The sequence below is a fragment of the Nomascus leucogenys genome, chromosome 3, assembly GCF_006542625.1.
Source record: "Nomascus leucogenys isolate Asia chromosome 3, Asia_NLE_v1, whole genome shotgun sequence".
Classification (NCBI taxonomy): Eukaryota; Metazoa; Chordata; class Mammalia; order Primates; family Hylobatidae; genus Nomascus; species Nomascus leucogenys.
Window position 1 is genome coordinate 91,263,746 of NC_044383.1, and position 24,303 is coordinate 91,288,048.

Below are 24,303 nucleotides of genomic sequence, written 5' to 3' on the forward strand. Positions count from 1 at the left end.
CTAACTAAAATTACAATAATTGTATTGGAGGGATATGAGGCTAATGTGCTTATACATGACAGGTGAGAGGAGGGGCTGAAAAAGAGAATAGCCTCATCTTCCAGAAAGTCAACAGGTGATACCTAAAACCAAAAAACCAGGAAGTAGCATTTAGCATGCTATTTCGATATAGAGACAACATTTTAAAATCCATTAAAATAGCTGAGAGAGGCCAGGCGCGGTGGCTCACACCTATAATCCCAGCACTTTGGCTGGCCAAGGCAGGTGGATCACCTGAGGTCAGGAGTTCGAGATCAGCCTGGCTAACCTGGTAAAACCCCACCTCTATTAAAAATACAAAAAAAAGCTGGGCGCAGTGGCTCACACCTGTAATCCCAGCACTTTGGGAGGCCGAGGCGGGTGGATCTCCTGAGGTCGGGAGTTCAAGACCAGCCTGACCAACATGGAGAAACCCTGTCTCTACTAAAAATACAAAATTAGCGGGGCGTGGTGGCACATGCCTGAAATCCCAGCTACTCAGGAGGCTGAGGCAGGAGAATTGCTTGAACCTGGTAAGTGGAGGTTGCAGTGAGCCAAGATAGCACCATTGCACTCCAGCCTGGGCAACAAGAGTGAAACTCCGTCTCAAAAAAAAAAAAAAAATTCGCTGGGCGTGGCAGCAGGCGCCTATAATCCCAGCTACTCGGGAGGCTGAGGCAGGAGAATCACTTGAACCCAGGAGGTGGAAGTTGCAGTGGGCCGGGATTGCGCAATTGCACTCCAGCCTGGGTGACAGTGAGACTCTGTCTCAAAAAAAAAAAAAAAAATAACTGAAAGAAGTTGTTTAGGGAGTGGGAAGTTTGGAGGTTGGGGAGGAAGCCCAAGAGACTGTTTTCTACAAGCCAGGTAGAATATTTGAGTCTTTAAATACATACATGAATAATTTTGTTAAATAAAAATTTTATTTTTACAAATTTTCTATTCCACCTCCCTTAAAGTATAGGAAGGAAGGGAAGAAATTAACAGAGAACATCTTATGCAATTAAAACAGATTATATTAACACTGAACCATCATGCCTAAACTGGTTAGTGTCCTAAGTAAAGATCTATGTCATTTCTAGGGTTTCATAACCCTCTGTTGCACGTACCATGTCACTAAGCATCCTATAGTGAGAATACAGTCTTTCCTTACAGAATAGGTGGGATTATATTATTAATACATAACAAAATCTGAATTTTTTACAGGAATTGTAGATTCCACATAATAATCATGATTGAGTTTATTATATAATAAGCCATTCAAAATTTTAGGAAAGTTGTTTTTCTATACCTCATCCCCCAATTTTTAATCATACAGGCCTTGAAAACCAGCATGGTAAGTAAATATTCAATATTATTCTTTATTCAAAAATTAAAAGATTCAAAATATAAATACTATCAAAGGAATGTATAATTTAATAAATAAAACATTTTCTGCCATGATTTCAAAACAACTGCTTAACAGTAACATAATTCTATGTTATCTCTACTTCCAAAATTAATAATGCTCCATTAAATAATGACAATTTGGTTAAAACTTTGGGATTTCAACAATCTCTTCAGCAATATCCCATACCACCTCCATGTGATTCAAAAATATATAAACTTATATTTGCAAAGAAAGTGGTATGGCAAAATGGCCAATACTACTTTATATAAAATGTAAGTCTAATAATAGGACAAAATGTTAACAGTAATTTTATCTTTGGGATGCAGAAGTGAAAGGACTGCTTGAGGCCAAGAGTTCAAGACTAGCCTGGGCATCAAAGCAGGACCCCACCTCCATAAAAAAATATAAAATATACTAGCCAAGGGTAGTGACACACACCTATAGTCCCAGCTACTTGGAAGGATGATGCTGGATCATTTCCTGAGCCCAAGAGTTTGAGGTTGCAGTGAGCTATGATCATGCCACTACACTGCAGCCTGGGTGACAGTGAGACCCTGTCTCTAAAAAAAGGTTTTATTGGCCGGGCACAGTGGCTCACACCTGTAATCCCAGCACCTTGGGAGGCCAGCAGGTGGATCACCAGAGGTCAGGAGTTCAAGACCAGCCTGGCCAACATGGTGAAACCCCGTCTCTACTAAAAATACAGAAGTTTATTTTTTTTTTAACCATGATTATCTCAGAGTGCAAGGAATACAGGGAGTGCTCATTCCCTCTGTTACCTTTTTTCTTCCTTTCTGACTAATTCTACAATGAACATATTAAAAGTACTTAAAAGAACATAATGAAAAACAGCTCTCCAAGAACGAACACATAACACACCTCAGCAGAGATGCTCCTAAGAAGTCCCTCAAAAGTCAGTGACAAAGGCTAGGGGAATAAGCTTCAAAATAAATGAAAGTCATAAACTTAAAAAGGAGAAGACAGAAATATGGTAAGCCATAACTTATCTTAATATAGCTTAAAACTTTATCTCAAATCATTCTACACCTTTTTAATCCCTATAAAGAAGTAACACAGGCCAGGTGCGGTGGCCCACTCCTATAATCCCAGCACTTTGGGAGGCCGAGACAGGTGAATCACTTGAGGCCAGAAGTTAGAAACCAGCCTGGCCAACATGGTGAAACCCCACCTCTACTAAAAATATAAAAATTATCTGGGCATGGTGGCGCATACCTGTAATCCCAGATACTTGGGTGGCTGAGGCACAAGAATCGCTTGAACCAGGAGGCAGAGATTGCAGTGAGCACAGATTACACCACTGCACTTCCAGCCTGAGTGACAGAGCGAGACTCTGTCTCAGAAAAAAGTAACTTGCAGAAACACTTGTACTACACTTTGCCTAACTGTCACATTCAATATCATTTTCTAAAACATACTTTTAAAACATCAGATGAAATTGATAGCACTTACTGCTGTAAGGCCTTCATTATTACAAATGTTGACATCAGCGCTATATTCTAATAATTTACTCATACATTTCTTCTGCCTGAAAAGAAAAAAGAGTCATGGATAACTGGTACTAAAAAAAATATGCAAATGACAATTAATTTACTGAAATATCAGCAACAATCAATAACAGCTGATGACATCCTAACATCTTTATCTGTAATATCAAGCCATATCTGCAATATTTAAACAAACACTACTTGACGCAAGATACACAACTGCTTCTATGACTCAAAGATAACAGGATAAAACAACGACACAGTCAGGTTTTCATATCATTGGGACAAATCATCATTCAAACTGTAGAGAAATTTCTAGTATTGACTAAGTTCATGAAATAGTAATATTCATTAGAAATATAACAAAATACAAGTCTAATGGAAGGGGAATGAATGGATAGAGAAAAATGATGTCTCAACATTGTATCCTACATTCTTGACAGCAAAATATTTAAAAGATAACACTAAGATGTTATAAAAACCAAACTCAGAACATAAATAAAATACACGTCTATGCATACCTCTACTCAGGAGGGTGAGGAGGGGGATGTAGAGATTCTTTTTTTTTTTTTTCAGTTATTTGCATTGTGGTAAAATACATATAAAATTTGCCATCATAACTTTTTTTTTTTTGAGACAGAGTCTTGCCAGGCTGGAATGCAGTGGCGCGATCTTGGTTTACTACAACATCCGCCTCCCGGGTTCAAGCGCTTCTCCTGCCTCAGCCTTCCGAGTAGCTGGGACTACAGGCATGTGCCATCGTGCCAGCTAATTTTTGTATGGGGTTTTTTTTTTTTTTTTTTTCCTGAGATGGAGCTGCGCTGTTGTTGCCCAGGCTGGAGTGCAGTGGCGGATCTTGGCTCACCGCAACCTCCGCCTCCTGGGTTCAAGTGATTCTCCTGCCTCAGCCTCCCAAGCAGCTAGGATTTCAGGCATGGGCCACCATGCCCAGCTAATTTTATATTTTTAGTAGAAACGGGGTTTCACCATGTTGGCCAGGATGGTCTTGATCTCTTGACCTGGTGATCTGCCCACCTCAGCCTCCCAAAGTGTGGGGATTACAGGTGTGAGCCACCACAGTGGCCCATCATAAACTTTTTTTTTTTTTTTGAGACAGAGTTTCACTCTGTTGCCAGGCTGGAGTGCAGTGACACGATCTCGGCTCACTGCAACTTCCGCCTCCCAGGTTCAAGCAATTCTTCTGTCTCAGCCTCCCGAGTAGCTGGGATTACAGACATGCACCACCACGCCAGGCTAATTTTTGTATTTTTTAGTAAAGACAGGGTTTCACCATGTTGGACAGGCTGGTCTTGAACTCCTGACCTCAGGTGATCCACCCCCCCCCCCCAGCCTCCCAAAGTGCTGGGATTACAGACGTGAGCCACTACACCCAGCCTCCATCACAACTTTTTTTTTTTTTTTTTTGAGACAGAGTTTCACTTTTGTTGTCCAGGCTGGAGTGCAATGGCACAATTTAGGCTCACTGCAACCTCTGCCTCCTGGGTTCAAGCAATTCTCCTGCCTCAGCCTCCCGAGTAGCTGGGATTACAGGCACCCGCCACCATGCCCAGCTAATTTTTCGTATTTTTAGTACAGACTGGGTTTCACCACGTTGGCCAGGCTGGTCTTGAACTCCTGACCTCAGGCGATCCGCCTGCCTCAGCCTCCCTAAGTGCTGGAATTACAGGCGTGAGCCACGACGCCCGCCCCCCATCACAACCATTTTTAAGTGTATAGTTCACTGGTAAATAGTCCAGTGAGTAAACAGTAATACATACAATACAGTGTGTATATATTAAATACATACGTATTGTATACATATTATATAATAAATATAGTAGTAATATAATATGAGGTTGGTACAAAAGTAATGGTGGTTTTTGCCATTACTTTGAATGGCAGAGTACATAGTATACATGAATATATTACTATTTATTCAACTAGATCATAAACATCTTCATACCATGGATTATATCACATTTCTTTAATCAACTCAGTACTAAGCATAGCCAGGCTCATAGTAGCTCTCAATAAAACTTTGATTATTAATATTCAATCTTGTAAGTCAATAGCTAAAATTCTCATTGATTGAATAAAACTTTTAAGAAAAAAAGAACTGACAAGTTACTTTTCTTGCTTTTTGTACTTGTAATGAAGTTAAATGTCACTTAAAATTAGCATTATAATCAAAGAAACTGAAGAAAATAAAGCTCTGGGTAAACTTTTTTTTTTTGAGACGGAGTCTCGCTCTGTCGCCCAGTCTGGAGTGCCGTGGCGTGATCTCGGCTCACTGTAAGCTCCGCCTCCCAGGTTCACGCCATTATCCTGCCTCAGCCTCCTGAGTGGCTGGGATTACAGGCACCTGCCACCACGCCTGGCTAATTTTTTGTATTTTTAGTAGAGACGGGGTTTCACCGTGTTAGCCAGGATGGTCTCCATCTCCTAACCTCGTGATCCGCCCACCTCGGCCTCCCAAAGTGCTGGGATTACAGGCTTGAGCAACCGCACCCAGCCTACTCTGGGTAAACTTTTAAGATAAAACATTTACAAAGTTCCTTTATCTAACACACTGTTAGGAAAACCTTAAGAAATAAATATTCAATAATCATGAGACCACAAACCAGAAAGTCCCATTAAAATAAATGCATTGTTTAAATGTGTGTTCGTGTGTCTATACCCATATGGGTGGATTTCTAAAACCTTTCAGAAGCCTATTATGGACCATGGCCTAAGCCAATAATGCCAAAATAAATCATTAGGTAGGAATGAGCCAGGGAAATAGGCCCAAAAAATGTTTATGGTAGGGGTTGTTGAAGAAAAGCAGTAATCTATAATGCTTTCCCTTCCAAAAATGGATTGCAAAAGGTACAGGGAATGTAGGAGAGAAATATATCCTATCTTTCTACTGAACAACCATTATTACTATTTTCCAGGGTCTGAATAAGTCAAATCAACCCAATAAATAAGTAGCAATTTTGCTAACAGAACTAAAATATTATGTAACACATGGGCCCTACCCTTTATGAGCTCCTATCACCTAAAAAATAAAGAAAAACTCTTGTTTCAAAACTGACCAAAACACAACCTAAGAACACACAATAATTTTAAAGCCTCTCCTTTTAACATTCTCACATAAGCATGAGCAATGCTGAATCCCCCTGTACAAGGAAGCAACTATATTCCTGCTCAGATATTGCCCAATTATAGGGAGCTTATGGCAACCCAAATTACACAGGGACCAGTCACCCAAGTGCTCTGTGGAAGCTTAATGGGGTTTCTTTTGGAAAGAAGGACAATCCAATACAGCACTAATGGCAAAGAGAAAAATGCTAAAGCAGGCCAAGAGAAATACAGCAGCCATCTGATGACAGCTGAGGGAACAAAACAAAAAGCTGGCCCCAAAACACAGATTGACCAACAAAATGGGAAGAACTCTACTACGACTTCTACTTCAGTATGGATAAATGTGAACTCATAAAAAAATTACAGTAAAAAGCTATTTCTGAAACCATCAGCCACTACAGGAAGTACTCAAACACTTAGCAAACATTGAGCACCTGTAAGCTGTACAAGGCTTCCACTCAATAAATAATAAAAACCAAAATATTTAAGTATTGAATATCAAGAGTAATCTTTATAGAAACAGAAAGGCATCCAAATTAAAGAGAGTCATGAATTCTTTTTATTCCTTTTCTTCTTGCTGAATGGCTATGTGAATCGTGTAATATCTGCCATATTTCTTCACCTTTAAAATGTAATGGTCTTCAATCACTGTTGACAGAAAGAGTGATCAAAACTATTTCTTTTCTCTGTGCCACTTTATTTGTTTCTGAAAAACAGTACATGAAAATTCTTTCTAGCAGACCAAGAACATCCTGTCTTTCAAGTCTAAGACCTATTTCTTGCTCCTCACACTGAAGTCTTATGACTAAGTCGCCTACTGAAATGACAGCAGAGTTTTTATCCCTGCTCTGCACTAATCTCTCCTTTCATTAGCATAGTTGTTGAAACAGAGTTCTAAGATATTTTTCTACATGTAACCTTTTCAAGACCTTTGTCAACACCCCATCAACACTTGGGATAATGTACCTAGACCTGAGATCAATTCAGCAAGGGAATGAATGATTTACTCTATGACCTTGGGTGTGACACATTACAAGATACCTAACATGGCTAATTATAAAAACAACTGTTTAATCAGCACATTGTTACCTATGAGAACAGTGGACAATTAAACTCGCTCACATGCTAAATCAGGAAATGGAGCAGATCAGCAAGAGTCAAAGGACTATGCTCTTCCCCTGTCCAACCTAGGCATCACTATAGTTGTCTTTTTTGCTCTATTTTAATCTTTATATGCAAAAATTTGGCCTCAGATTGATGTAATGGACAATTTTTAGCTCCATATCCATCTTATTAGGCAGCCAACTCAAATATCTAGAAGCACAGTTGAGAATAGGAAACAAAAATATCTTCAAGAGTAATTAAAAAAAAAAAAAGACATAATGCATTTGTATACCGTGTCCACAGAGAAGTTTTTTGTGTTTTTTTTGTGGTTGTTGTTGTTTTGAGACCAGAGTTTCCCTCTGTTGTCCCGGCTGGAATGCAATGGCGCAATCTCCACTCACTGCAACCTAGCTCTCTCGGGCACTCAAGCGATTCTCATGCCTCAGCCTCCCAGGCTCAAGCAATTTTCATGCCTCAGCCTCTTAAGTAGCTAAGATTACAGGCATGCCTCACCATGCCTGGATTATTTTTGTATTTTTAGTAGAGACAGGGTTTCACCACGTTGGTCAGATTGGTCTCAAACTCCTGACCTCAGATGATCTGCCCGCCTTGGCCTCCCAAAAGGCTGGGATTACAGGCCTGGACTCCATAAAGAAGTTTTACAGTGTTTGAAAGGGTTTAGGCCGGGTGTGGTGGCTCACGCCTGTAATCCCAGCATTCTGAGAGGCCAAGGTGGGCAGATCACCTGAGGTCAGGAGATCGAGACCATCCTGGCCAACATGGTAAAACCCCGTCTCTACTAAAAATACAAAAATTAGCTGGGCATGGTAGCACGTGCCTGAAATCCCAGCTACTCAGGAGGCTGAGGCAGAAGAATCGCTTGAACCCAGGAGATAGAGGTTGCAGCGAGCTGAGACTGTGCCACCGCACTCCAGCCTGGTGACAGAGTAAGACCCCATCTCAAAAAAAAAAAAAAAAAAAAGAAAGAGTTTATAAAATATAAGTTCTTCAAGTCCTGAATCAAAAAATACTTATTTTCATTTTAAACATAATTCCAATCATTTTGGTCTGATTTCTCAGACCAAATAAAAACTAATGTTTGCACTAAAAGGAGTAAACTACCCTAGTATCTAGGAAGATTACTCTGGTACAGCTCATCCACAATAATTACAAATAAACTGTGTACAATATATTAAGTCTATGTATAATTCCATTAATAAAATGAACTAAACAAGCAATTTGCAAAATGAGCCATGGAGTTACGAGTGGCAGAAGAGTAGCAGGAAAAAAGCACACTAAAATAGAGATGAAAATTATGCTTTTCAGAAAACACAATGTCACTATAATACAATAATGAACTTCCACATATAATATTTTCAAGAAGAAAATTAGTGAGAATCTAATAAATTAATAAATATGATAGCTATTTTTAAATGGAATATAATGACCCCAGATCCACTATAAAGAAGAACGATATCATCAATAATATCTTCGAGAGACAAAAAAATATATAGAAAATAAAATATGCACCATTATTGTAGTTTTTCCCAAGGTAAATATCGGGGGTGCAGGAGGAATCATCAAATCAAGGCAAAGTGCCTTGAATAACTGATAATACAACTTAAGCCACTTAAGAAAACTAAATAGTTACCCATTTCTTGCTGCCAAATGAAGGGGTGTACAGCCTGAAATATCTTGATAGTTAGGATTTGCTCCTTTCTTTAACAGCAAAACCAAGCATTCCACCGATCCACAACTAAAACAATATTAAAAGACAGTTCAGATACATTCAACATACAGCCATACTTGATGTAGTTTAATTAAAAAACAAAATATTCTATTAAACACAATTTTCTTTTTGTTTTTCAGACAGAGTCTTGCTCTGTCGCCCACGCTGGAGTGCAGTGGCACCATCACAGTTCACTGCAGCCTTGACCTCCTGGGCTCAAGCAATCCTCCCACCTCAGCCTCCCAAGTAGCTGGGACTTACAGGCATGAGCCACCACAATTGGGTAATTTTTTTTTTTTTTTCTCTGTAGAGAAGAGGCCTCATTATGTTGCCCAGGCTGATTTCAAACTCCTGAACTCAAGCAATCCTCCTACCTCAGCCTCCCAAAGTGCTGGGATTACAGGTGTGAGCCACCATGCCCGGCCTTAAACACATTTTTTTTTTTTTTTTACTTGAGACAGAGTCTCGCATGTCACCCAGGCTGAAGTGCAGTGGTGCGATCTCAGCTCACTGCAAGCTCCGCCTCCCAGGTTCACGCCATTCTCCTGCCTCAGCCTCCCAAGTAGCTGGGACTACAGGCACCTGCCACCATGCCAGGCTACTTTTTTTTGTATTTTTAGCAGAGACGGGGTTTCACCGTGTTAGCCAGGATGGTCTTGATCTCCTGACCTCAAGATCCACCCACCTCGGCCTCCCAAAGTGCTGGGATTACAGGCGTGAGCCACCACGCCTGGCCATTTTTTTTTTTTTTTTTTTTTTTTTGAGACAGAGTCTTGCTGTGTCACCCAGGCTAGAGAGCAGTGGCACAATCTTGGCTCACTGCAACCTCAGCCTCCAGGGTTCAAGCAATTCTCTTGCCTCAGCCTCCCAAGTAGCTGGGATTACAGGTGCATGCCAGGACACCTGGCTAATTTCTGTATTTTTAGTAGAGATGGGGTTTCACCATGCTGGCCAGGCTGGTCTTGAACTCCTGACCTCAAGTGATCTACCCACCTCAGCCTCCAAAAGTGCTGGGATTACAGGTGTGAGCTTCTCTGCGTGGCCTTTTAAACACATTATTTTTACCTATAATTTGACTTCTGACACAAATTTAACTTCTGACACAAATAGTAAACATTCTCTACTTTCAAGATGGTCCATTCTACTATGAAAATTATTAAGTATTTGAGAAATTCAAATACTTCAAAGAAACCATATGATACTTTCAACTTTCTGGCCTTTCATAAGCCAAATTATTCATGAACAATTAATTTCAACACACCTACCTAAATCCTGAAAAGAGGGTAGGTACCAATTAGTTAACTGATTGATTACATACCAGGAGACTGTAGATAAAACTCATTATCCCACCTATGTAAAAAATATAAAGCCAACGACTTCATCTGCAGACAGCATATAAAATCTCATATTACTGGGATAAAAAGAAAATTTTGGTGAACTGTACCAGTAAGTACATCCAGGAAAGACAATCTCCATGTCTAACCTACTGATCTGATATAAAACAAAGACAAGAGGGACATGAGATTTACACACAATCCCAAAGTTAACAGTTTAGAGACAGAACGGATAGCACACCACGCCCTCAAACAGGATAAAGAACTACTCAGCTGTCTGTTCTCATCTCTCCCCAGAAATACTGTGTGACAACGCTGTTCAAAGCTCACTGATCCTTGGCCTAGATCAGAGTTTAACTCAAAATATCTTTAGTCTTACTTTGCTGCAATGTGAAGCAAGCTTCTTTTCACACGTCCGAACGCATAATTGACATCAAATTTTGAATTTGATAGTAGTTCAGAAACAGACCTATGCCAAAATAAAAAAGGGGAATCAACGTGTAAAAAAAAGTTTTTAAAAACACAATAAATCAAGTTAACAACTCTTTAGCTGCTCTGTTTGTTTGTTTGTTGAGACAGAGTCTTGCTCTGTCACAGGCTGGAGTACAGTGGCGAGATCTTGGTTCACTGCAACCTCCACCTCCCTGGTTCAAGCAATTCTCCTGCCTCAGCCTCCTGAGTAGCCGGGACTACAAGCGCATGCCACTACACCCAGCTAATTTTTGTATTTTTAGTAGAGAGGGGGTTTCACCAAGTTGGCCAAGATGGTCTCAGTCTCTTGACCTCGTGATCCGCCTGCCTCAGCCTCCCAAAGTGCTGGGATTACAGGCGTGAGCCACCCCACCCGGCTTAGCTACTCTTACTGATTCTTCAGGTTTTGTCCCACACCCACCACAAAATACTGCACTATTCTCTTAGTATGTTAGCCAGCACAGTATTATCCAAAAACCAAACGCCTTGATCAATAAGCTGGTGCTGAAGGTTTCCTCATCTGCCACTTGGATAATCCTATGTTACCTGCTCTTTGGACACACAACAGAGTAAGCTGGCTTTAGCTTTCCTTAGTTTCTTGAGAAACAAAGGGTGTAGGACTGGCTGCTCCCCTTGCCAAAAGTTGAGCCTAGCTATATTAATTTTGGCCAAATAAAGAAAATCAGACAAAAAACATTTTTTAATTATACCAGGTAGGAAATTTAAAACAAAAAAAAAAAATTTTAAACTTGTTTCAAAATAGTTTCTCTTTACATTCTTCTTATTATATCAAAAAATTCAATGGCTAGCCATGGCAGAGCTGACTGGTGTAAGTGTAAAGATCCCCTCACAAAGCCAAATAATTGTATTTCATATATGGCCCTGTAAAAGAGTGTCAACACTACATCAATAAAAGGAACACAAAAGTAAGTAGCACATAAGGGAAATAAGTTGTCCCTCAGCCATAATCTTTTGCTATAAAGATCAGTAGTGACCTCTAAATCATCACAATGTATTTTTCTATGTCAGTGACCAACCAAATACTTAATATCTCAATATTCATTAAGAAAATCTCTCACCGTAAGATTTTACAGCTCATATAGATCTTGGAAAATCTTATTCCTTATTTCACACACACAAAATTATAACAGAGAAGTTAAATAACTTGCCCCAGAACAACATCTATGTCCAAACTGACTGTGTGTGTGTGTGTGTGTGCGCGCGCGTGCGTGCGCAGGCATGCGGTATACATTTAGAACAATGTATGCTTCTTAAAAAGCACAAATTTTTGAAACAAGCACTCACCTGTGTTGATCAGCCATAACCATTGGCATTAATGTATAAACAGCAGTTTCATTATCTGAGTAAAAAAAAAACAGAAAGAGTTCATTTATCCCCTACTTTGTCCAAGGGGTGATACTTAAGATAAGTTTAGAATTTTCCTAACTCTATACAAAAAGCGAAAAGGAGAGGAAGGAGGAGGAAAGAATAATGCAAAATACCAGAGGTATTTCAGAATTTACGATAGTGCAGAATCTTTCATCCCCTCCACTGCTTATCCCTTTTACATCATTACAAAAGAGCTTAGCTTCTGGATGTAAAAGGAAAATTAAAGACTGATTCTTCAGAAGGTTTTGCCCCATTATCCACCAAAAAACAATTCTCTAAGTGTAGTATGGTAGCCCGCGCATCATCATCCAAAAACCTTTCTGTAGCTTTAACAATTGAAATTTCTTTTACTTCCAAAGAGGTATTTACAGGCATCATGTTTTATCATACTTACATGTAGTTTAGGGGAATTTTAAATACATATGGATATTAAATATATATATGCTAAAATAATTTTAAAACCTTAAATATACACAATACTGGCTTCTTGTCAATATTATTACAAAAGAAATTAGTTTAGACGCTTTTATGAAACAGCACTGAAGTCTTCATTGTACTTATCACTTTACTCACAACATTTTTATTCATATGTGCTATGGTTTGAATGCATCTACCAAAAGTTCATGTGTTGGAAATTTGGTTGCTATTACGGCAGTGTGAAGAGGTGAGGCTTTGGGGAGGCAATTGAGTCATGAGGGCTCCTCCTTCATGAATGGATTAATTCTGTTAATCCAGGAGTGGGTTAGTTATAGTGAAGTTCAGTCCCCTTCCCTCTAGCCCTTCCTCTCTCACCCTTCTGCCTTCCACCATGGGATGACTCTTACTCGATGCTGGTGCCACGCTGTTGGACTTCCCAGCTTCCAGAACTGTGAGAAATACATTTGTTTTCTTTACAAATTATCCAGTGTGTGGTATTGTTGTATCAGCAGAAAACAGGCTAAGAGAGACCCTTTACACAATAAATTCACAAAAACATGACCCAAAAGGTTAAAAATCAATATCTATGATGCTATATTATACTTATGTACATGTTAGCTAGTGTTTTGAATTGATTTTCATATATCACTAAGGGTCATTTCTCAATTCAATGTATTTTGGAGGTTCATGTTTTTTAACAAATTATTTACAAAGACGAAACCCTGACAACCCCTACTCAGCCCTTTAAAAGTTAATGCTGCTGCTCAGTTAATAGGTCAAAGTTTAAGGAGAAACAGGATATTTACACAGTATCAAGTACCTCTCAAAAATATTGACTAATTACAAAGGAAAAAGAAAATTTATAGTGAAGAACCCAGCAGACACTATCTTAATCAACTGACAAAGGGTAACATCACCAAAAATAGTATATATTCCATATCATATAGTTCCTGATATGATCCACTGAAAAGGACACATCACTTTTGCAGTACAGCAGTCCCCACTTATCCGCAGGGGACACATTCCAAGACCCCGAGTCAATGCCTAAAGCCGTGGATAGTACCAAACCCTATGTATACGATTTTTTTCCCTACATGATAAAGTTTAATTTATAAATTGGGCACAGTAAGAGATTAACAACAATAAATAATAAAATAGGACAATTATAACACTATACGGTAATAAAAGTTACGTGAATGTGGTCTCTCTCCCTCTCTCTCAAAATATTATGCTGTGCCTCCCACAGCTGAAACCTCGGAAAGCAAAGCTGCAGATAAGGGTGGACTACTGTTCTTGCCAAAAATGCATAACTTCAATCTAATCATGAGAAAATGTCAGATAAGCCCAAATTAAAGGGAATTCCACAAAACACCTGATCGGTCCTCTTTAAAAGTCTCAGGACCATGAAACACAAAGAAAAACTAAAGAACTATCACAGTTTGGAGGAGACTAAAGAAACATAACTAAAGGCAATGCGGTATCCTGAATTGGATCCTTAAATGACATTAGTGGGAAAGCTGGTGAAATTTTAATAAACTCTGTAGTATAATTAATAATATATACAAATGTTAATTTCTTATTTTTGACAACTGTACTGTGGTTGTACAAGATGTTAACCTTAGGGAAAGGTGAGTGAAAGTTACATGGGAGGAACTCTGGGCTATTCATGTAAGTTTTCTGTAAGTTTAAAATTACTTTAAAAAATACTTTTTTTAAAAGGAGGACGAACTGTCATACATACAGAGTCTTAAGAGACACATCCACCATATGTAATACGTAGTCCTTATCTGGATAGTGATTCAAAAAAACCAACTGTAAAAGGACATTTTTGAGACAATTTTTGAGATGAGGACAAACTGTATATGGACTTGGTATTTTATTTCAAGATAATACAATAATACTGTTAACTGTATTGGCTCTAGTAATGGTATTATAATTGTGTGTGAAAAACATAATTCATATGTTTAGAAATATAAACTGAGCTGTTTATAGGGGCAATGGAAAAAAAGTTATCAATATTCCTTCACATATTTGTTCATTATTTACTGTGAGCGTATACATGAAAAGCAATTTAGACCTTGTCAACATTCACAAGTTCAGTATGCAGATGCAACAACTTTTTCACTATAAATGTAAAATACTAATAAATCCTATTAATAACTAACATTTAAGAACCATTATCTTAAAGGCACTTTTCTAAACACTTTGCATATATCATTGCTTTTCTCCTCACAACCACCCTATGAAGTAGGTACTATTATCCTCATTTTACAGATGAGAAAACTGAAGTACTAGTTAAGTAACAAGCTGTGTAACAGTGGCATTAAGTGGCTGATTCCAGAGCCTCTACAAATAACATATCCTGGCTGGGCGCGGTGGCTTACGCCTGTAATCCCAGCACTTTGGCAGGCCGAGGCGGGCAGATCACTAGAGGTCAGGAGATCGAGACCATCCTGGCTAACACGGTGAAAGCCCATCTCCACTAAAAATACAAAAATTAGCCAGGTGTGGTGGCAGGCGCCTGTAGTCCCAGCTACTCAGGAGGCTGACACAGGAAAATGGCGTGAACCCAGGAGGCAGAGCTTGCAATGAGCCGAGATTGTGCCACTGCACTCCAGTCTGGGCGACAAGCGAGACTCCATTTCAGAAAAATAAAAATAAAAAATAAAGATAAAAAATAAAAAGATAATATATCCTACAATGCACCCAGTATATACTACATAACCAGAAGGTCTACAATAGAATACTATTCTCTTAATATGTAAAATAGACTCTGTTTTATCCTCTTATATTTCTTTTTTTAAATGCTGACTGCAACCCACTAATTGCTCTCAGAAACTACCAATGAGTCACCACCAGGAGTTGAAAATACTACACTAAGCCTCCCTTGGCATGACAACATTCTTTATCGTTCATATAATAATACATGTCCCAATAAAAATCTGAACTTCTAAACCATGAGAATTTCCATTAAGTCACTCCATAATAAAGTCATAAAAAAAACACTGTTAAAACAAACAAACAGAAAAAAAACACTGTTATTTGTGGGTTTAAACTTAAATCAAGATAAACTTTAAATCAAGATAGTGCATAATTTTAAGTGAGCATTAGTGAGCATAATAAGGTTCACAGTGGTTGTATTTGTAAGGTTTTTATTTTTTAGATAAAAATTGGATTTACATCTTATTTAAGTCACATCTAACCTAAAGAAAAAAATAAGTCACATACATTAACAGGTAAGTATGAAGAAATTCTAACCACAACTGTGATGCTAGAAGGAGACTATCCAAGAAATACTATACTAAGAAAGGACAGAACAAAATTTGTTGCCAGATACTTCCTTGTCTACTCTTGAAGACACCTTCAGAATTAGGTATATAATTAAAGTCTCCAGGGTGACAAGAAAAGTTTAATCTATCACTTTATTAGACATGTTTGCCATTTTTATCACTACAGTTTCAAAACCCAACTGTTACCAAAAAAAAAGGTGCTCAGAGTAATTAATTATATACAATCTCTCTTCAAACCATCACATGGAGTAATTTTTTTAAACACAATTATCCTAATCACATATGCTAAAATGGGCTCAAATTTTATTATTTTATTAAACAAACTGCATTCACTATATAGTAGTTCAAACTTTACATACACTAACAACATACACCTTCCTTTTATTTATGTGGTTTTTTTGTTTTTTGTTTTTTTTTGAGACTGAGTTTCACTCTTGATGTCTAGGCTGGAATGCAGTGGCGCGATCTCGGCTCATTGCAACCTCCGCCTCCCAGGTTCAAGCAATTCTCCTGCCTCAGCCTCCCAAGTAGCTGGGATTACAGGCACCCGCCACCACATCCAGCTAATGTTTTGTATTTTTAGTATTTTTAGTGGAGCCGGGGTTTCACCATGTTAGCCAGCTGGTCTCACACTCCTGACCTCAGGTGATCCACCCACCTCGGCCTCCCAAAGTGCTGGGATTACAGGTGTGAGCCACTGCGCCCTGCCTCCACCTTTTAAACACTACTAAGAATCCATATCCCTAAAGTAATTTCTTACTCTTCACCTCTTTTTCTCTCAAGAATATTCCTGTGTTAGGCCTGCCTAGGATGACTCAACTACCTGTACTCCATTACTTAGGGTAATACCCAGGTTTTCATCATCTCAAGGAAACATAGCATCCAACTCCGTTTATCAAACATCTATAGTTTCAACCTTTGCAACAAAATTAATTTTAGAGTACAAGCTGACTAAAAAGTTTACAAGCTTAATAGTTTGTTGTAATTAGATGCTTATTGATTATTGAATTCTAACAAAGCAAAAAAAATCTGATTATTTTCTAAATTTAGAGAGATCTCAGAGTTTCCATTCAGCCCTTAAAATATAAGCACAAATGTGGATTTGTATCAGTAGGAATGTTTATATATATATATATATATATATATATATATATATATATTCCTATATGTATGATATATTTGAAAGAGCCAAGCTCAGAGAATTCAAAGACTCATCAGAACTTAGAGACAAAGGTAAATTAAATTCAAGAAACAAAATGAACAAATTCACTATAATCAAAGAAAAGCAAATGCAAACAAGATGCCATTTTTGCCTATATGTGGAAAAGTTTTACTTTTACTGATAATATTCTAGTTTCTGGGCACTCTCCGACTGCTGGTGGAACTTTCCAAGGGGTAAGTTGAGAAACTGATACATTGAGCCTTAGAGACGTATTGCAGATATTCTTCTTGTAAGAATAAACCCTAAGGAAGTATTTAGAGGCAGACTATGTCTTAAATACAAAGCTGTTTCTCATAAAATCAGTTTTAAAACAGTATTTAGATTCAACATTTGTTACATGCATCCTGTGAAATTGTGAAGTCATTAAGCCTATTGAAGAATATAAAAAAAAACATTTGGGGCCGGGCACGGTGGCTCACGCCTGTAATCCCCCAGCACTTTGGGAGGCCGAGGCGGGCGGATCACGAGGTCAGGAGATCGAGACCATCCTAGCTAACACGGTGAAACCCCATCTCTACTAAAAATACAAAAAATTAGCCGGGCATGGTGGCAGGCTCCTGTAGTCCCAACTACTCGGAAGGCTGAGGCAGGAGAATAGTGTGAACCCCGGAGGCGGAGTTTGCAGTGAGTCGAGATGGCGCCACTGCACTCCAGCCTGGGCGACAGAGCGAGACTTCGTCTCAAAAAAAAAAAAAAAAAAATTGGGATGTTTTCTAAACACAAAATAAAAGACTATATGCAATATGATTTTAACTTGTTAGGGAGAGAAAAAGAAATAACAATGGTAACATTGTTTATAATTGGATGGTGGAATGACATATTTTTTTCTATTTTTCTTTATTTTCCAAATTTTCTACAATGAAACTATATTACTTTTAAAACCAAGTAACATTATCAAAGTCTTCTAAATCACATTTATGTAAAAAATATCGGGATTCAAACTAGACAATATAAATTATACATGTAGTCTTCATCAAGCTATACCAATAATTCGACTACGAAAAATAATTAAGGGTTACACTTAAGAAATGGATTCATGGATTCAAATGTGAAAGTTGGAAAGAAAATATAGAAAAAGTTGAAGCTAGAATCTAGTTACCAAAATCTGAACTCTAAATAGAGACTAGAGACCATTTTTTCAAGAAGATTATCCCCAGGCCAGGCGCGGTGGCTCACATCTGTAATCCCAACACTTTGCCAGGAGCAGGGTGCGGATCACTTGAGCCCAGGAGTTAAGACCAGCCTGGGGAACATAGTGAGACCTCATCTCTATAAAAGAAATGAAAGAAAATTATCGCCAAAGTACCCAATCCCACACTTCTTTCATGACCGTCTGCCAAGGTCTCCTTCCCTATCCTACAAACCACCCAGCAGCAATTCAAAGAGAGTTTTGAAAAAATAAGATAAACTACTACAATTAAGAAAAAAGCTATTCACCAGCTACAACCTCCTCCCAACCCTTCTCTCACTTGGGCATAAAGAGCCAAAAGCTTCTTAGAAGCAGCACTGCTATCTCCCATCACCACTAAAATGTCTGAATTCCTGACGCTGCAAACAAAATTGCTTATTTTCTCTCCTTGTTATTAGCAGAGTTTTACCTGTCCTGAAGGAACCCTGGCACGGTGAACTAAAAGTCCTGATCCTCAGGGACCATGAGGTCCCTAGGATGCAGATGCGTCCTAGTTCCCAGCTAGCCCACTCAGTACTACTCCCTGATGAATAAATGAAGAATGAAGGCAGGCATGCATATTAAAGAAAAATGTATTGTGTTTACGCACACAGTACTTTAAGAGTACCTGTTTAATGTTTGACAACCCTTTGTTTGCCTGTTACCAAAACAAGGCAGTGCCCCACATTTTAAAAAATAACAAAAATAAAAGCCCGCCTGGCCCCCCGATGCAGCTTAAAGTAAACACTATCTTTGGATCATCTCTATCCCCGGGGACTGTTAAATGACCCGCAATTATGATGTCTTCTGACTCCGGGTCTCGGGCCTCCGGCTGGTATTCCTGCCCCTTTGCCAAGACCCCTAATCGACAGACGTTGTGAGACCTTTGTCTCGCTCCTCCCAGCAGCGGAACCCCCACCAACCCAGTTTCCTCCCGCAAACTCCCACCTGCCGGGGTGGGAGCGGCGGGCCAGGGGAGTTCAGGGCCCGGGGCCGCCTTTCAGCTCAGGAAAGTAAAAGTGGGCGTTTTCTCAGCTTTCAGTTAGTTTTTCCACCAGGCCTTGACGCAGCCGGAGCTCCTGCCCCACTGGCCGCCCCCCGCCCCGCGGCCAGCCCGGCCCCGCGACCAGGCTCACCCTCGGGCAACTCCACGGTGCGCGCGCGGCGCAGCGAGCGCGTCAGGCGGTTGAGTTGCTCCATCGCTCTCTCCATCCTCGGCGCGCCCTCCGCGAGCCTCAGCGATCCCCCGCCGCACCGGCGGCCTCCGCGCCCAGCGCCCTACATCTCGCCTGGGCCCGTCCAGCAGGCGGAGACGCGGGCTTGCCCTGGCTAGAGCACTGAGCTGCGAGGGCTGCCTGGGGCCACGTCCTGCGTCCGGGGGCCGGGATGCTGCCGGACCGACCACCTAGGGGACACTCGCCGCCGCCTCTGCTCGCGCCTTTCCTGCTGCCACCGCCGCCGCGTCCCTCCCGGGCTCGCGTGGCCTTCTGGGAACTGTAGTTTCCAGCTGGCGGAACCGAGCGCCCTGGGCGGAGTCACGCTGGGGGCGCCCAGGCCACGCCGAGGCGGGCGCAGGGCTGAGTGTGCGGGAAGCCTCGCAGCGACTGGGCGTACTCCTAAGTTCCTGGAAAGGCATTCTCATGCCCTGCTCCTCCTACCCTCTTCCAAAGTTGTACAGGAGCAGCTTCCTCCAATTCTATAACTTTACTATAAAACAGATTGGAAATTGGCACAACTGTTTTTAAATCTGTCACGACCTTTCTAGTACTGTATTAGTGCCTTTGTTTCAGGTACCCTACATGAACTGTTTAGGTATGATATTTTTATATGTCAAATTTAAAGAGTAATAAAATCAAACAAATCCAAAAGCACAATATGCTTTTGTCTTCATTGTAAATAACTTGACAATAGCTTAATTAGTTGTTTTTCCTGCCGGGCGACTTTATGAGGGCAGGGACATTTAATATTGCACTGTGTTGTATCCCTGTACTTAACAAGGCACCTGGCACAAAGTTAAAGCTCTGGGGAAGATATGAATGATGACAACGTGAAAAAAAATTTTCATTTATTTGGTACAATGCTAAAGTGTCTATGTGATGACAGAGCCTAGTGGGAAATCCAAAGGATTTGACTTTGTAAGTTACAAAAAATTTGGATACCTACATTGTGGAAGAAACGAACTCAGTGGCGAAAAATCATATTCGTAAGCTCTGCACAGAAGTTGAACACTTGAAACTTGAAACAACAGAGTTGGAACTTGAAAAAATTAACCCAATCAAAGCGGTAAATGTGAGTCTGGCTAACACCACTGACTATTAATATCTTGGATATATTACCAGTGCCGAGATGATGCTGGAGTGAGGGAGAAACAAAAGGCTTGTCTTTTTCAGCTTCTCTTCCCTCAAAGACACAAAGCTGTTCTTGAAATGAATGGGCACATGTACGTTGATGATGTATGTTGGCTGGCCAAGAGAAAGAGAGTCTCACCTGCCCATTCAGGATATAAAGGGGCAGATGGTGGTTGGCATGTGTTTTCCCTGCCAATGCCGACCTAAATCAGTTCCAGCTAGTGACCATTTGTGCCAGTGGTGCCACAGGCTCGGGGAAGACCTCTGTAATCTTCACCTAATCAGATGATACCTAAACCAGTCTGGCAACAAGGTGGTAGAGGTCAAAGTTTCAAAAGAATACCAGAGGCTGGGCGTGGTGGCTCATGCCTGTAATCCCAGCACTTTGTGAGGCCAAGGCAGGCGGATCACTTGAGGTCAGGAGTTTGAGACCAGCCTGGCCAACATGGTAAAACCCTGTCTCTACTAAAAATATGTATATACAAAAATTAGCTGGGCGTGGTGGTGTGCCTCTGTAATCCCAGCTACTCGGGAGGCTTAGGCAGGAGAATCGCTTGAACCTGAGAGGCGGAGGCTGCAGTGAGCTGAGATCCTGCCGTTGCACTCCAGCCTGGGTGACAGAGCGAGACCCTGTCTCAAAAAAAAAGGAAAGGAAGAAAGAAATACCAGAAGTTATGAACCAGTCTAGCCCAGGCTCAACCGTTTGCAACCTGGCTTCAACTAAAAATGCTCCAGTCTTGCTTGGCCTCTTATACTATTCAAAAAGTCAGGATTCCCACTGCTGTACAGAAGTTGGCCCCTCAGCTTCTCTCAGCTGCTGTTATCACCATTGCTCTCCAGGCTGTTGCTCTATATAAATTACCTTCAAAGTCCTGTGAGGACCAAGCCTGGAGTTTGCAGGCAGGGGTAGGAGCCCCCAGCAGCCTCCGTGGTGGACATTGCACCTCATGCTGGTCACTGTTGACCACAGGAGCAGAAGATAATGGAAGAACATCAGGGAATGCTGAAGTAAATTGTCAGTTCCAAATTCCGCAATATGATGCAGTCTCCCCAGTAGCTCTGCTTCAAAATGTATAAAGCTGCAGTACTACTATCAGCTTATCACTTCCTGTCCAATAGAACTTTCTACAATGATAGAAATATTCTATAATCTGCAATGTCCAAAATAGCATCCACTAACCAAATGGGGTTACTGGGTGCTTGAAATGTGGCTGGTGCAACTGAATTTTAAATTTGTATTAAAGTATAATTAATGAAATTAATTAAGTTAAATAGCTGTGTGTGCCTTGTGGTTACCGTATTAGACAAGGCAACTTATCACACCAAGAAGAAAGCTGCCCAGGAGAACACCAAAACAGCTAAACAGCTTCTTATAGATTATTATTAGCTAAAGAGTAGAAGATTTTCTCACCTGTCACCAACACCAAAAACATCAAGTGGAAGTTTCAAAAGGGCACTTTGTATCATAATTTCCATTAACAAAAGCGTAGAGTTTTTCTCTAATGCTAATCCAGGTTCTTCTGTGGCCCAGACAGTTTTAACTTTCTTTTTTGTATATCTGGTATTTTGTTCTTCCTGGAAATTGGTTTTATTGAAGATTCCCAAGCATTAAGGGAAAGAGAAGAGAAAAACAATCTGTTCAACAAAAGGCAGGAAATGGGTGGGAGCAAAGAAAAATGGTCATAAAAACAAAACATAAAGTAGCGGTAGAAATAAATCTAAATTTATCCATGGTCACAGAAAATATAAACAGAGTAAACTCAATGTTTACTCTAAAACATAGAGGTCTTAGATAGTGTGTTAAGAAACATAAAAATGGAGGCCACAGTTTAGATACACCCAAGTCCAACTGTGTATAACCACAAACCAAAACTCATCATCCTCATTTCCCCAAAGCACCATCTGTGATAATAAACACAAAACACCAGGTTTACATCCTTGTCAGCATGATTCAGTGAAACTAAGCCAATCAGCTATAGACAAATCTGCTTAAATAGTTGCCCTAAAAAAATTAATGTATAACAGCCAATCATGAAAAAAGGTCAAAGTACTTCATCTTTATGCTTTATAAACTGTATGGGAAATGCAGTAAGGCAAGCTTTTCAATGCTGACTCAAAATCTCCTGGATCGCAATCCTGATTTATTTCTTACATCTGAAAAGATCAAATAAAACAGCTATTTGCTGTTTCTAAGGGACCACCATTTCCAAAAGGAAATGGAAAAAAGGGATACCATAGAAAATATTAGCCAAATAAATGTGACATAACAATATATCAGGGTTCTCTGGAGAAACAGAACCAGTAGAATGTGTGTGTATATATGGAGAGAGAGAAAGAGATTTATTATCAGAAATTGACTCACGTGATTATGGAAGCTAGCAAATCCAAAATCTACAGTTTGGACCAGCGGTCTCAATACCCAAGAGACCTGATGATGCAGTTCCAGTCAAAGGCCAGGGCAGCTAGTAAGACAGAAGAAGTTTGGAGGCAGTCTGCTGAAAAATTCCCTCTTGCTGTTTCTTCTATTCAGGCCTTCAGCTGATTGGATGAAGCCCACCCATATTATGGAGAGCAATCTGCTTTAACCAATTTAAATGTTCATCTCTTCCAAAAACACCCTCCAAGTTGATACAGAAAATTAACTATCAGGAACAATATTAATATCAGCAAAATAAATTTTAAAGGAAAAAACATTATTAGAGTCAAAGAGAGTTACCAGAAAGTTTATACTAGTCCTGAACCTACACCTAAAAACATAGACTAAAAATAAAGCTACACTTGATAGAATTACAAGTATAAGTTCCACACCATGGTGCTAGATTTTTCACACCCTTCGCTCTGAAACGAATAAAGCTAGCAGAAAAAGATAGTTAAAGATACAGAAGATTAAAAAACTTCAACTACAAGTCTCATTAAAGGGCACGTGTGAACATTCACTTCATTACTAATGAAGAGGGAATACGCATCCTTTTAAAGCACATATATTACAGCTACAAAAATACAACGCATCCAAGTGCCCTTCTTCAGAGTAGTGTCACTGAGGTGGCAACTAGGAAGACCATGGCCAAAGCCAGGGTAGGGTAGGATGAAAATCCCAAGAAATGGAGTGGACAGAGGAAGTTATCAAAGAAAAACAAAGCAGACTCTAGGTCTGGAAGTAGAGGCAGGAAATGCAGGGGACACATAAGCCAGTAGAAGGGACTTCGGAGTTAGCAATGAGAGGCAGCCGCGGGTCTCACTAAACTACACTTTCATCCAGTACCCATGCTACAGAATTTCTTAATCAAAGTGAAGGATCCTACATTTGTCCTGCTGGATTTCATCTTGATTAGGTTTTTGTTGTTGTTGTTGTTGTTGTTGTTTTGTTGTTTTGAGATAAGGTCTTGCTCTGTTGCCCAGGCTGGAGTGCAGTGGTGTGATCTCCACTCACTGCAACCCCCACCGTGAGCTCCGCCTCCTGGGTTCAAGCAATACTTGTGCCTCAGCCTCTGAGTAGCCGGGACTACAGGTGAGCGCCACCATACCCGGCTATTTTTTGTATTTTTAGTAGAGACGGGGTTTCACCATGTTGGCCAGGCTAGTCTTAAACTCCTGGCCTCTGGTGATCCACCCACCTCAGCCTCCCAAAGTGCTGGGATTACAGGCATGAGCCACCGCACCCAGCCTGAGGTCATTAGTATAACCTGAAAAGATACTGTTAGGTCCTGCATCTATTAATCACTCGTCTGGTATCTTCTGTGCTGTGTATCATGTGCAGACTTGACAAGCTCCCTCTCTATATAGAGATTTAAGTCA

The 24,303-nt window shown here is 40.1% G+C and overlaps 1 protein-coding gene across 5 annotated transcripts in view; it reads right to left on the reverse strand.

Moving 5' to 3' along the window:
- Positions 1-19,649, reverse strand: part of HACE1 (HECT domain and ankyrin repeat containing E3 ubiquitin protein ligase 1) — a 133,659-nt gene extending 114,010 nt beyond the window's left edge. For 2 of the 5 annotated variants that reach the window (XM_030809515.1, XM_003258381.2), the window contains exons 1-5: positions 19,297-19,649; positions 11,980-12,034; positions 10,583-10,672; positions 8,792-8,896; positions 2,879-2,954 (exon numbers count right to left, since the gene is read on the reverse strand). Coding sequence is in view for 2 of the 5 variants with exons in the window: in XM_003258381.2 (XP_003258429.1) it covers positions 2,879-2,954; positions 8,792-8,896; positions 10,583-10,672; positions 11,980-12,034; positions 19,297-19,372 (402 nt within the window). In the remaining 3 variants the exon portion in view is untranslated. Of the gene's footprint in view, positions 1-2,878; positions 2,955-6,658; positions 6,715-8,791; positions 8,897-10,582; positions 10,673-11,979; positions 12,035-19,296 lie in introns of those variants that run through there. The other 3 variants (XM_030809516.1, XM_030809514.1, XM_030809513.1) reach the window with 2 other exon arrangements.
- Positions 19,650-24,303: the final 4,654 nt, after the last annotated feature.